General features: G+C 31.7%; 1 protein-coding gene across 1 annotated transcript; it reads right to left on the reverse strand.

Annotated features, from left to right (window-relative positions):
- Nucleotides 1-5,437: 5,437 nt before the first annotated feature.
- Nucleotides 5,438-11,461, reverse strand: LOC133306384 (nucleolin 1). Its single transcript, XM_061506691.1, has 19 exons — nt 11,282-11,461; nt 11,098-11,146; nt 10,588-10,742; nt 10,255-10,491; nt 9,974-10,123; nt 9,776-9,895; nt 9,566-9,685; nt 9,296-9,421; nt 9,123-9,221; nt 8,554-8,619; nt 8,102-8,188; nt 7,976-8,023; nt 7,802-7,893; nt 7,610-7,727; nt 7,239-7,330; nt 7,059-7,149; nt 6,860-6,951; nt 6,428-6,753; nt 5,438-5,700 (listed from the first exon to the last, which is right to left on the reverse strand). Exons 1-19 carry the CDS (start codon nt 11,312-11,314, stop codon nt 5,669-5,671), a joined length of 2,133 nt encoding a protein of 710 aa, XP_061362675.1. The 5' UTR covers nt 11,315-11,461; the 3' UTR covers nt 5,438-5,668.
- Nucleotides 11,462-14,749: the final 3,288 nt, after the last annotated feature.

A 14,749-nucleotide genomic window follows, 5' to 3' on the forward strand; every position in this document is an offset into this window, starting at 1 on the left:
CAGAGAACTGCGGTGTTCGCGACCGTAACTAGTTCGTGTGTCGTAGGTTTGTTGTCTTACAATGTTGTTGGTCCAGGTCCATCTCAGGCCCAATGTAGGCCCATCTATGCATGCTCTGTTTTGCATGTATATTACATATAGAATGCCATACTCCTAAAAATAAAAATAAAAATAAAAAATAAAAAAGAGTTTGTCCAATAAAGTGAGTAAATAAAAGTATATTTATTTATTTTTTAATTTTAAATTATATCATATTTTTTCATTTATTAAAATTTAAAAATAAATACATCCTTATTTACTTACTTTATTTTATCTAAATACTTTGTTATTTAAAACTTATATGTTATGCCTCATTTAAGTTTGAATTGCACAATGTGAATTATTTTACCTTTTTTTTAACAAAATTTTTATAACTTTTATATAGTCGGATCAGAATTATTTTATACAAATGTAAGTTACACAATTAATTTTTATTATTAATCTTACATATATTTAATGATTCTAATTATTATTATTTTTTTGGAGTTACCCAACCCTAATTACCTCTTTGAGGCGAGTTGGCTCCCTCCGGTATCCCCACAAGCTTCGACTCTTTGAGCCGGCTATGGGACTAATCTGGAGTACGGGGGTCAGTGATGGCTAAAGGTTCAGCCCCCTCCCCAAGAATGCATTCAGCGGGAATTGAACACATGTCCAACCCCACTAACTCAGCGCCAAGGAACCAACTGTAAGTTATTGGATACAAATAAATCAATGACAAATTATTAGTCTAAGACTTCTTATTATTTTACCAATGTAAAAATAATTTCCTCTTTTATAATTTTTGTTTAAGAATTGAAAATAATTTATCTTTTATTTAAATTAAAATTTAAAGTGAAAATCTATACCCACAACAACTAATGACAATTTAATGCTTCTAAATCTTCGCATTATATTATCATACATCCCAAAAATCAAATAATTAATAATTTTTTTTGATTCAGAAGTGTCAAAATACATGATATAAAAGCTCACATGATTGATTATTTAACCATAACCCAAGACTATAACATATATCCTTTGAGAGAATACAACATCATTTTGCGATGACAATGCAGCAAAAAGTCATTTCAATTATAAATCTTATTACTTGTTATGAAGAGAAAAAGCATAAATAATGAAAGAGAATATAGATTCGAATCCATATTAACACTTCAGCTTTTATATTCTCTAGTATTCTATTTCTTATATGATTCGATCACTACAAAGACCAAAATATAGTGTAGTTATATTGTCATTTCGATCACTACAAAGACCAAAATATAGTGTAGTTATATTGTTATCTCGACTTGGCTAACACGTTTTTGTTAGCGGCCTATGCTTCAACATCACCATATAATGAATTTGTGTATTTTATATTGAAATCTTCAAGCTTATTACCTTTACACCATATTGCATAAACTACTTCGCTATGAGTAGTTGTCACCTCTCTCCATATCCTCTTCGGACATCCTTGGTGGAAGTGGAACTATAATTCAAATGAAGACACATATTAAACTTGTGCTTATGACATTGAGTGAAACAATACACAAAATTCTAAGGAACTATATTCGTATTTGGTGGAACCCAATTTTAACCATTTGCATTTTTAAGCCATAAAACAAGGCAACATATTCACCATATCCTTCAAAAAATAAATTGTTCAGCTTAGGATCTACAAAAGAGCCCAAGGAATACTCCCCCGACCCGAAGGTTCCTGCAATGGCATGGGTGTGCAATATTGCCATTGTATTGTCCACCATCATAGGAAACCAAGGAATTAAGCTAGAGAAAATACCCATGATAAGTATTGTACATCCTTGCACAACTCTTAAACAAGAGGTGAAAATTATACTGCTATTCAAGTAACTAAAATGTGTTTTCTATTTCACATAATGATCGTTCCAGATTGAACCCCAAATTCCTATCTTGGGTTGGGTCTTTATTTCATTAAATTCTAAGGCTCTTTCCTTCGAGATCATTTTGTATACAACTGTAATAGGTACATCTGTCATTCCTCAAGTGACATTTAGATAAAAAAAAAAAATTATCTTCAATTCGTACAAACAACATAATTATTCCTCAATTTTTATTGGCTGATCGCACCTACTCAATAGTGCGACGGTAGCACTTTAAATATTTTCCTCTCCTTCTTACAATATATCATAAATCATTCTAAATAATAATATTTTGGCAAATATTCCCCTAAGCCCAAACAACACACCGTACGCACTTATGGGATCCACCTCACACCTTTTGGCATAAACTCTCTAAATAAGCATATACAATACCTTTTAAACCTTTCCCCTAAATTTAAGGCCCTTCAACACACTACCACCATTACCTATTGTTTTACATGGAGGAAACCACCACCCTTGTCCCCATTTGTTGACCTTAATACTGGTCATCCTAATGTTAGGACCTCTAAGTTGACAAACCCATCGATAGTCACTCCATTATGAGGATTGCACGTTTACATGTCATACTTTAGACCAACAACCATTCTACTTTTCGAGTAACTAAAACATTATTCTAAGTCACCCATGATAGAGTTGTATTTGATATTTTATACATATTGAGGGACAATACAAATAAGATAGTACAATATAAGTGTTTGAGTTGCTAAATAATATTTTTTTAATGTTTGTTGTTTAATAACCAATGCATAGAATTAAAAAAATTGTGATATCCATGTATATAATAATCCAAATTTTATAAATACTTTTGCGCACAATAGAGGGGGGCCTAGGGTGGGTGATCACCCCCAAGCTCATACAAGCATTCAGTTGTGAATAATATCTTTACTCTTTTGCATATAAATAGTGGAGAGAGTTATATTTACAAACTTTTTGTTTACAAACTCTTACAAATTAGACTATGTTCTTCCGAGAGTACATAGTGTAATTTGCAAAAATTTGTAAAAAAATTTGTAAACGAATCATTCCCCATAAATAGTTGTAATTGCAATTCCGTCAGTCGTACATCTAATTTGTACTGAAATTTATTTTTTATCATAAAAATAGAGTTAACAATAATCGAACTCATAATAGCAAAATTTTGAGTTGTTGGGTAAGTGATTTTATTATATCCCTAACAAATTTATGTCTAACAAGTGAGAAAGATCACTATGAACTAAATCAAATGGTTTGTGATTACCAAAAAAAAAAAATCAAATGGTTTGTCACATGTTTTAGTTGAGGGGTGAATAAAGTTTGAGAGATTTTTTCCAAACAACATGCATAACTGAAATCAAGATTAGCTTTATTAGGAATTGAAACCTTACAAGAGTTGAGTACAATTTTGAAAGCCTCATCTCTTTCCATGGTCCAAGACCACCGGTCCTTGTGTTATATAGGGGTCAAATAGGGATTTTGATAAAAAAAAAAACAGGGATAAAATGATCATTTGGTGTGAGAGGACCATGATTTGTTGATATAGTCCGGGACCATTTAAAAAATTCCGCTGGAATGACCCAGGCCACAATATTATAGGGATTAGGGAGTACATATAATTGGAGGAAATAGCTTTCTTAGACTCACAACTAGTATTATTTAATACAATTTATAGGCACATAACTAGAGGCTACAGAACTGAGCTAGGGGATACAGAACAGAAGTATTGCAAAAGGAAACCAAATTGCAGGAACCAAAACTAGGTAGATGTTGTTGACTTGGGTGATGAGAAAGTTGAAGTCCATTGAAATGATACAAGCCATATGTTCCCAAGGCACCTTGCACTAAGACTTTTAGTTATGGCAGGATTTAACCCAGCAAGTAATTAAAAGGGTAAAACTCAAAATAAACTCCACTATCTCTGGCAATTGGCTCACTCTAACTAGATTTTTTGTTATGGCAGGAACGAGAAGTTATTTGTGTAAAAATAGGTTAGTGTGTGGTTTTAAAGGTGCAAATTGGCTCACTCTAACTAGATTTTTTAAAAGATAAGTTATTCTGTCTACTTTTTTTCTGCCTACCACTTTTCAATATCGTTAGATTAGAATCTAAATAGGAGATAGAAAAAACTTTTATTGATGATCAGAGTGGGATTTATAGTTTTCATGTAATATTTTGAAAGTGAAAACTGTTGTCCGCAAGCATTTGGGCAAGAACCTTGCCGTGTTTGGTGGGAAAAAAACTTTTATTTATGATTAATGTGAGTTTTATATTTTTCATATAACACGAGAAGATAAATTTTTCTATATATTCTTTGATTTCGCTACTAACATGGATCTCACACATAATTTTTTCTAATATATAAGTCCAACAAGACTTTTGTTTCTATGGTACAAAAAGTCTCGAAATATAAAACCTTTCTTACATACTCCGAATTGCAGCAAGTAAAAATTGCCAATAGATGTTTGCATTCCACCATTGTTCTTGCTCTTTTCCATTTCAGTCGTTGGATTTTATATACTCGCATAGTTGTATTGAAATTTAACCTCAAAATTTGACTTTTTGTAACAGTGCATTGGATCTGGATAGTGACTTGAATGTCTTTCAGACTATTCATGCATTACTGTTAATTTCGATTTACAAAAGATCCAAACATCGCAAAGACTTAACAATGAAACAGAGATATTGGTACATATTATGCAAAACTATTTCACTATGTATGCCATCAAAATAATAATTAATAATTATATTAATTTAAGTTGAATTAACAAATTATAACATCCACTCATCATAGGTTGTAGGTTATTTGATTGATTGAATTGTTAAAAGCCTAACCCAACTCCCTATTATATAATCTATCTTCGTTTCAATATTGTGCAAATACCCAATTTTTGATGAAGCATCTATCTTTTCGCTTTTTAATTTTGTCATAAGTTGGAAAAACGAAAACTAAATTACACAAATCTTGATAGATTTAAGTAACTAAGAAAAATCTTACGAGATTTGAATAATTTGTATTAAATACATCAATAAAATCATTCTAAAAATATATCTTGATATATTCAATAATTTTTTTTTAAGTGCTTCTTGATATATTCAATAATTTTTTTTTAAGTGCTTTTAACATTCAATCAAAATTCTGATTTATAAAATTATTATAATCCACAACATTTTAAAAAACTTCGATTAGATATTCCGTGAAATGAAAATGGTATTTAGTAGAAAAGATATTGAAGCAAGACAAAAAAGTACAGAAGTCTGATCCACAAATTTCAAGCAAAGAAGACGCCATCGATGCTTTTTTGTTATAAAACAACATAGAGGTATAAAGTATGAAAAAAATTGGCCCGAAAAATGTTTTAACAAATGGTAAAAAAAGACAACATGCAAAGTTAAAATGCTCACTGGCATCTTCAAAGGCGACAAGAAAGCTTAACCGTCATAAACAAAAGTGCGGCAATCACAGGAAAATGTCCTCAACTTTTTTCCACCATTGGAATAGTAAATAGAAACTATCATCCATTAAATATAAATAATAATTATATGGGATATAACAAAGTAATGAACCACAAATTTGCCAAATGAGTAGTAGTATAGTATAATCCATATGACAAGATACTATCAATAACAAAATTTTACCAATACGCCTGATTTTTACGAATTCATAATAACAAATACCAAAACTGAGGAGAAAAATCTACTGGAAAATGAAAAAGCAATAAAGTAGTAAATTTTCAGTATCTGCAAGACTGCCACCCTTAGTCCTCATCAGCGAAAGTGGTCTTCTTCCCTGATAATCATAAGATCAAATAATCAGAAAATGAAATTGAGTGAAGCAGCATAAAAAGATAATCCTGATTCTGCAAGTATACTAAGTAGTTGTATAATTTTCAGATTTTTTAGAGAACAGAGAATATAATCGAAGATAATGTAAATATATTACTAATTATTAAACATCATAAAATTCAATGAATCAACATTAAAGATAAACTACTTGGATTAAGAACCAATACTAAAAAAGATGAAACTTTAAATAGCAAACCTGCTTGAAATTACTATGACAAACTAATAGCACCAGTACAGATTATTCTATTTATCAATATGAATAAAATCATGTCATAACTCACAAGACATATGGCAATAGAACGTTGAAACATATCATGAATGCGTGTTAATTTATAAAACAAAATAGTAAATTGGTGAAATTAAAAACCGTAACTATATTATGTTAATTTTTTTAAAAAGGGAAATATCTAACAAAAACAATATTAGAATATGCAAGTTTGGCTAATATTAAAATAAATTCAATAAATAGTAACCATATGTTAAAAAATACAGTTACTTAACAATACCAAGAATAAAGTCGTGTTGTGACTAGTAGAAGAGTAATTGAAGCAGGTAAAATATGATCATGAAAGCAAGACTTCTAAAACCCAAAAAAAAAAAAAAAATCAAACTATGAGCAGTAACATATTTAATACAACAGCAACCAATACAAAATTTAATTGAGGTTATACCTTGTGCAGAAAAGCTAGGTCTATTAGGTGCTCCACGACCCCTACCACCGCCTCCTCTTCCTCGACCACCTCTGCCCCCACTTCCCCCCCTTCCACCAAAATCTCTGCCACCCCGGCCACCAAATTGACCTCTGCCACCCCTTCCGCCAGATTGACCTCTGCCACCCCTTCCACCAAATCGACCACCACCACTCCTTCCACCCGAACCTTGATTATCTCTGGGTTTGGCTTCATCCACTGACAAGGTATAACCACCAAGTTCAGTTTCATGGAGTTCCAGAGCTTTATTCATGCTATCAACATCACTGAAGTCCAAGTACGCAAACCTGTAAAAATTACAAAAGTCAGATTGACATACTCAAATACCAGGTTGCATGCTGATATGACAATCATTTAGGCAAGAACATCCAATATAAAAACAGAGAGACATACCCCTTAACAGAACCAGAATCATAATCTTTCGGAACTGATATCCTTGTAATTTCTCCACAAGATCCGAAATGCTCCCCCAGGCTAGCTTTTATCTGAAAGAAAGTAGGTTTTATTTACTGCTAAAACAAAGTAAGCTCCGCAAATAAAGAGATGCATACAATCTTCATGCTGAAACTTATTAACTGAGAGATAAAATTACCTCCTCCTCCTCAGCATCCTTATCAAAACCCTTTACAAATACAGTTTGAGACTGGCCTCGTCCACTCTTCTGGGATGAGTTATCCCAGTTGCTAAAATTATTAACAAAGAAACAGAAAAGGTAATGAGTGAAAGTGAGGCACAGAATAAAATAACTAAACAACTTGTACACACTAATTACCCGCCGCTATTTGGAGTATATGCACCCCTTTCCCGAGCTAAATCAAGCCGGACAGCACGTTGCAACAATTCTTGCCCATTCAACTCAAGGGCCTACAATTATAAAAATAAGTGGGTTCTCAACTCAAATGTATTTGAGATACACACAAATCAACAAAGCATAACATAGCACAGAGCAAAGACTGAATAAACAGAACCAAGATAAAAATGAAAAACATAAGCAGTACAGAAAGCAATTTAACTGTAGCTAGTTGCTTCCATAAGCAAATAGCTAGCATGCAATCAAAATAAGAGCTTTAACTATATTCGAAATATATTTTGGATGTCCTAAAATGATTTTTCCACACACAAGACAACGGAGCAAAAGCTCACATTTTGGGCTGCCTCCGCTGTTGCAAATTCAACATGTCCAAAGCCTTTAAAATTCCCTTCATCATCAGTAGCAAGACGGACATCAACAACTTCACCACAGTCTTGGAAGAAATTTTCCCTGAACAATTTTAAAATGAGATACATAATACATAAAATAACTGAAAAAATGCATACATGAGAATTGATACATACACATCAGCTCGCTGCACACTATATGACAAGTTTCCAACAAATAGTGTCTTTGAAGTGCCACTTTGGTCATTTGGTGTTGCTGGGGTTTTAGGCTGCAAAGTTTAAAGAAACATCATATCAATCATTTGAACATTTTCAACGCAGAAAAGGAAAAAGAAAATATCAGTCAAATACAGCTCTCTTTCCAGTCGAGGCAGCATCAACCATCTCCACATCATTAACCTGTTTCACACGAGTGAAACATATTACTTCAGGAAATCACAAGATTAAACAAAATGAACGTCTAAGCAATATGCTCACTCTCTTCTGGGGAGTTTTGGAAGGTTTCTCATTTTCCTCCTCACTGTCCTCTGAACTATCAGAGCTTTCTTTTGAATCTTTCACAGGCTACAGTGAAAAGAAAGGTAAGAAATTGAAACTATGCTAATAAACAATAACTTTCACAATACCCAAGACAACCAGCTTTTTAAACACACTTTAAGAAATTAAAACTATGCTAATAACTTTCACAAAAACCAAGACTACCAGCTTTTTAACAATATGCTGCTTTTCAGTGTCTAGAGAGTCAAAAACCATCATTACTATCATTTTCAAAAGTATTTAAAATAGATTATAGTCTATTTGAGGCATTCAGACTCAGGATACAAAATAAGAATGAAAAATGACATTACCAGATAACAAATGACAAAAATGAAATAACTAAGTAGGGAAAATTTGGTCAGGTAAATCAGTCTGAATATCAAGACTTAAACCTTTTTCTTTTGTGGTTTTTCCTCACTTTCATCAGAGCTATCATCCTTATCAACATCCATTTTTCCCTGTTATTAACATAAGACATAATCTTTGTCAATCATAAATAAATAAAAAAACATCAAATACTTCAATGATAAACTATCAAGTTTCCATTTCAATATACAAAATCCACAATAACAAGCTTAAAAAACTTGCAAGATTCAGAAATACAAAACTAATAACTACACAAGTGTATATGGAATGAATATCATCATCTGAAGAATCATTCTCAGATGGACTTTCACTGGACTCCTTTTCAGTTGTCTTCACATTGGGTACTAGTTTCATGTTACCATTAGAAACTGTTGCAATATTCTGCAACAACATTGTGAATCTCAACTGAGATCATTGATCACTAAATAAATAAAATAATACATAGAGAGTATGCACAAATTGCAACAATCCCATTAGAAGGGAGTGCTTTTGACCTTTTTGAATGTATGTATGACACCCATCAGCTAATACAAGCTTAAAAACAAAAACAAACAAACAAAAAATATTAAAAGAAAAAAAAAACTAGAAGATTTACATTGTCTTCATCGGAGCTGCTATCTTCGGAATCTGAGTTGTCAACATTCTTTGTTGCAACAGAAGCTTTGGACACAGCAGTTACAGGAGGCTTTGTATCCTGTATATCCAAGAACTTGTCATTCCAATAACAATTAAAAAAATATCCCTTACAGCCAATAATCCAAAACTTACATTATCTTCATCAGAGCTGTCACTTGATTCATCATCTGAGCCTTCACTTGTCTCAACTTTCTTATTTGGAGCAACTGCAGAGGCAGGCATCTTTTTGGACAATGTTGTTGCAGGTTTTTTCTTATCCTAAGACCAAAAAAGACACAGGAAGATGGCATTACACAATGAATTAAAATTTGATTAGATGGCAAGGCAAAAAAAAAAGCTTGCATCATCTTAATCTGTGCTACTAACAGACAGAGTCGGAATAGAATACTAAAAAATGCTTACATCGTCTTCATCTGAGTCTTCATCTGAGTCTTCATCTGAGGTTGAGTCAGAATCGACCTTCTTGGCAGACACGTTCTTACCACCAGCAGCAGCAGCAAGAGCAGCAGCAGCAGCCAAAACCTGGATTTTAAACAGCCAATTTCTCCATTATTGTTTTATTAGAGTCAAGAGATTCAACTATAAGATAGATATTAACAATCCAGTATTTACTTTGTCCTCATCAGAGCTGTCATCAGAATCAGTCTCAGAGCTTTCACTTGGCTGGATTTTCTTATTTGTAGAAGCAGATCCATTCTTAATTGCAGCAGGGGCCACCTTGGATTTTGGAGCCTGAAAACAATAAAACATCCACTAATAATTAGAAAGCGATCACTATTTCCAACCCATTATGGAAAGTGTTTTACTCACTTCATCCTCATCGGAGTCATCATCATCCTCATCCGAAGATTCAGGAGAGCTGGAACTGGGGGCTGGCTTGCCTCCCTTTGCTTGGGTACTTAGAGTGCCATTTTTAGCAGGCTGACTTTTTGAAGGAGCAGCAACTTTGGCCACAGGTTTCTGAGCACAAAAAAAGGTTAAAGTATGAAATAAAAGCAATATCAGTAACACAACCATAAAATGATCAGTACATGAACATGAAATTAAAACTTTATCATGCATTAAACTTTAAATAGCCACATGTAGAATACCTCATCTTCAGATTCTGAAGAATCATCTGAACTGCTTTCCTTCTTATTCGTTTGCACCTTCGCTTCCTTCTTTTGGTTCTCAGTAACTTTTGCACTCACTTCATCCTCATCAGAGTCATCATCCGAGGAATCAGAACTGGAACTGGGAACTGGTTTGCCTTTCTTTGCTGGGGTACTCAGAGTGCCGTTTTTGGCAGGTTGCTTTTTTGATGGAACAGCAACTTTTGCTGCAGGTTTCTGAGCCCAAAAGAGTCCAACATGAAGCTAACACAATAACAATACCAGAACAAAAAAATATCATTATACCGAATCATATATAATCATGTGCAATACCTCGTCTTCAGATTCTGAAGAGGAATCATCTGAACTGCTTTCCTTCTTGTTCTTTTGCACCTTCACTTCTTTCTTTTGCTTCTCAGCAACCTCTTCCATCTTCTGCTTCTTTGCACTCACTTTCTTCTCGAGTTCATCATCAGCCTGCCTCTTGCCTGCGTCAAAATCAAAATAGACCAAGAAAAAAATTAATAATAAAAAAAAAAACTAAATATAAAAATTCAACTTCACACAGACTCATCTGTCTCATGGTCTCGGGAATAGTTTGGCCTATCAACAACTCTATAACACCAATGTAGGATTAACCATAACCAATCAAATCGAAGATGCGAGTTTTAAAACTAAATTGAAAATTTTAAAAAATACCGTCTACACAGCTGGGGATTTAAAAAAAAAAAAAAAAACTTAAGCTTTCTTTATATCCAGTAAACAAAAACAATATAGTATAAATATTAACAGCAAAAATCGTAACATAACGGCGAGACTGCGCAAGGGATGATATCTCGATACCTTTTTTCCCAGGCTTTGATAGCGGAACAACAGCTGGAGCAGCGTCAACCTTCAAGGAAACAAAAACAAAAAAGAATGAGCAGTAAAGTTAGTCATAGCACCTAAGACAACGTTATAAGAGAAAAAATCATTCAAAGAGAACAGAAATTCAAGAGAAGTATAAATAATTGCGCGAAACTCTTACTTTGGGAGCAGATTTCTTGCTTGACTTGCCCATTGGATACGAGTATGGAAGAAACGAAAGAAAAAGAGGGATAGCCGAAGAGGAAGAGAAAGCTACGAGTTATGGAGGCTCTGCAAAAACCCTACGTTTCGAAGTTAGGGTTTTGGGAAGGAGTAAAGTGTGATAGAATTTACGGCTGCTCTGATTTTTATAAGCGCTAAGCGGTTAGGGTTTTTGGGCTTGGCACAAGCACTTCGTGCCAATGCTGTGCGTTTTACGGTGCCGAATTCAGCGAGGGCCCAGATATTTTTTTTCCACCATCGATATAGTACCCAAAATCATTTTGACAAACAAAATCCTAATTTAATTTAAATCAATATCATGTTTTGGATCATTGACAATTAAAATTTATTTAGTTTTTTAATAAAAATTAATTATGTTTGTAATACCCCATATTTTTATTAATAAAATAGTAATAATAATAATATAATAAACTATAAATTAGTAGAAAAATATATGTATATGTATATATATATTTTTTATGGTGATAGATAACAAACTATAATATTAATTTTATCTTTAATAAAATTATTTTGTGCGATATGAGTGCTATTGAAAAATAATTTTGATACTTTGTAATGCTCTAGATTATTTATAATAAAATAATATTAATATGTGTGTATATATATATAAGAAGATAAATTATGATTAATTGATTGATTGATGATTTATGCATTAATGTTTGATCGGATTAGGATAAGTCAACAAACATAAATTGTTTAGTTTTGATGAGTCAACAAACATAAATTGTTTATATATGATGAGTTAACAAACATAAATTGTTTAGATATGATGAGTCAATCATGAGTCAGTCTTGAGTTAGCAAATAAGTTAGTTATATTTGAAGAAATTAAGAATAAAAAGAAAATAGTGTATAAAGCCAAAATCTGAGCCAGATAAATTAATAAAGAAAAAGGAAATAAATGCACGAAACTCATATCCGAGCCCAAAACTTCAACTATAAATAGAGGCCTAACTTAACCAAACCAATTCACTCTGAATCCTCAATAATTCTCCATCACTCTTCTTCTCCTCTACTATTTCTCTCCTCACTTTAAATTTTTATTTTTATTATTATCTTTCTTTGTTTACCAACCGCTTCTCTTTCTCAAGTTGTAGAAGTCACCAAACACGGAGACCAGGTAATCCTAATCTCTAGGTGGTTGTAGATTCGTTGTGTATGAAATTTTATTGTGTGTATCCTAGTCTTTAGGTAGTTATATGTTTGATATGTGTAATCCTAATCCTTAGGTTATAATTTTGTTTGAAGTTTATTAATAGTAATCCTAATCCCTAGAGAGTCATAGATTATATTGATATGAATTTTGGTATATGTAATCCTATTCGTAGGTTATTTCTTTTATATAAAACTTGGATGTAATCATAATCCCTAGGTGTTTAGGTTATCTCTATTATATAAAATTTGGGCATAATCCTTATATGTAATCCGTAGATGTTCTTAATAGATAAGGCATTGAATGTCTCACTGCCCATCACATTGGTATCAAAAAAGAAATTAGCTGTTTTAATTGCTTTTTATGTTGAAGTTGGTCATCTGATTTAAAATTCGAAATTTGAAATGGTTTAAAATTTTGAATTTAAATATGGATGGTTGGAAAAGAATTTCTTTTAAAAATCAAATTTTAATTTTTAAATCGAATAATTAAATGATCATTTGTGGTGGCAGACATAAAAGAATAATTAATAAGTATGGTTTTGAAATTCGAAATTTTAATTGGATAATCAGGTGTTTTAATTGCTTTTTATGTTGGAATTGATTGTCTGATCTGAAATTTGAAATTTGAAATGGTTTAAAATTTTTAATTTAATTATGGATGGTGGGAAAAGAATATCTTTTAAAAATCGAATTTTAATCTTTAAATCGAATAATTTAATGACCATTTGTGGTGGCAGTCAAGGCATTTAATGTCTCTCTGCCCATCACATTGGTATCCAAAAAGAAAACAGCTGTTTTAATTGCTTTTTATGTTCGAATTGGTCATCTCATCTGAAATTCGAAATTTTAAATGGTTTATCAATTAAATTTCGAAATTATGTATTTATTTTGCACAATCTGAAATTCGAAATTTTAAATTCAATAAAAAGAAAATTCTTTTCACGGACATGCATTCACGATCTCTATTCACGGAGATCAATAGAAACAAAAACAAATTTCACAATTGTTGAAGACCTTATTGTCATTCAATTCACAATTTCGTTATGGTTATTTTTTAAATAATATATACACAATAATGATATAACAAAGACATTATCTTTGTTATATATTTGATTCAAATATCATAACAATCAAGAGAGCTGACAGACAAAATAAATTAGATAATCAGGTGTTTTAATTGCTTTTTATGTTGGAATTGATCGTCTGATCTAAAATTCGAAATTTGAAATGGTTTAATATTTTGAATTTAAATATGGATGGTCGGAAAAGAATTTCTTTTAAAAATCGAATTTTAATTTTAAATTGAATAATTAAATGACCGTTTGTGGTGGCAGATATAAAAGAATAATTAATTAATAAATATGATTTTGAAATTCAAAATTTTAATTCGATAATCAAGTGTTGTAATTGCTTTTTATGTTGGAATTGGTCTTCTGATCTGAAATTCAAAATTTGAAATTGTTTAAAGTACCGGTGATGCTAATGAGAAATATTGATCAATCAAGAGGTTTATGCAACGGTACGAGATTACTTATTACAAAGTTGGGGAATCATGTTGTTGAGGCAATTGTTCTTACAGGAAACAATATAGGAGATACTGTGTTAATCCATAGAATGACGATCAGCCCATCGGGTAATATAACTATTAGATTCGTTAGATTGCAATTACTATTTTATTGAGTTTAATATAAATATTTGGGATATCTTATATTTCTTTGCAAAATTTATGAATATTATAAGTTTAGATTCATTTTTTGTTAAATTATTGAATATTAAATATAATATACACTACATAAATTAAAAATATTATTTAATATCAAAACGTGTCCTAACGTGTCGAAATCTAATATTTTTTAGAATTAACGTGTCGGAGTGTCGTGTTGTATCGTGTCACGTGTCACGTGTCTCGTGTTGGTATCAGTGCTATATAGCATAATACAGAGCTCTTATAAATAAATAAAGGGAAAACTTCAAAAAACTCCATACAAGTTTTCTCAAAATCACTTAACCCCTCCCCGAAATTTTTAATCGTTTACCCCCTACTCAAAAAAAATTTATCGCTTACCCCCTAATTTGATTTTCCATCCAAATTTTTGTTAAATTTTTTAAAAGGTACCAAAATTACCCTTAATAGAAAAAAGATAAACATAATTTCCTCACAAACTACTTTGTAACTAGTTTAACATATCTTTTTAATTTAAGGGATGATTGCTTAATTTTAAGCTTGCAAACAATTGTTATAAATTTACGTT

The sequence above is a fragment of the Gastrolobium bilobum genome, unplaced genomic scaffold (assembly GCF_033153095.1).
Source record: "Gastrolobium bilobum isolate Gb01-03AN ecotype WA unplaced genomic scaffold, APGP_CSIRO_Gbil_v1 utg10835, whole genome shotgun sequence".
Lineage (NCBI taxonomy): Eukaryota > Viridiplantae > Streptophyta > Magnoliopsida > Fabales > Fabaceae > Gastrolobium > Gastrolobium bilobum.

Excerpts from the sequence above, each read along its gene's own strand:
- LOC133306384 (XM_061506691.1), bottom strand. The coding sequence starts at position 11,314 with ATGGGCAAGTCAAGCAAGAAATCTGCTCCCAAA. Across the intron at positions 8,189-8,553 it reads AAAAACCACAAAAGAAAAAG|CCTGTGAAAGATTCAAAAGA; the intron begins GTTTAAGTCTTG and ends TTTTCACTGTAG. Across the intron at positions 8,024-8,101 it reads CCAAAACTCCCCAGAAGAGA|GTTAATGATGTGGAGATGGT; the intron begins GTGAGCATATTG and ends CGTGTGAAACAG.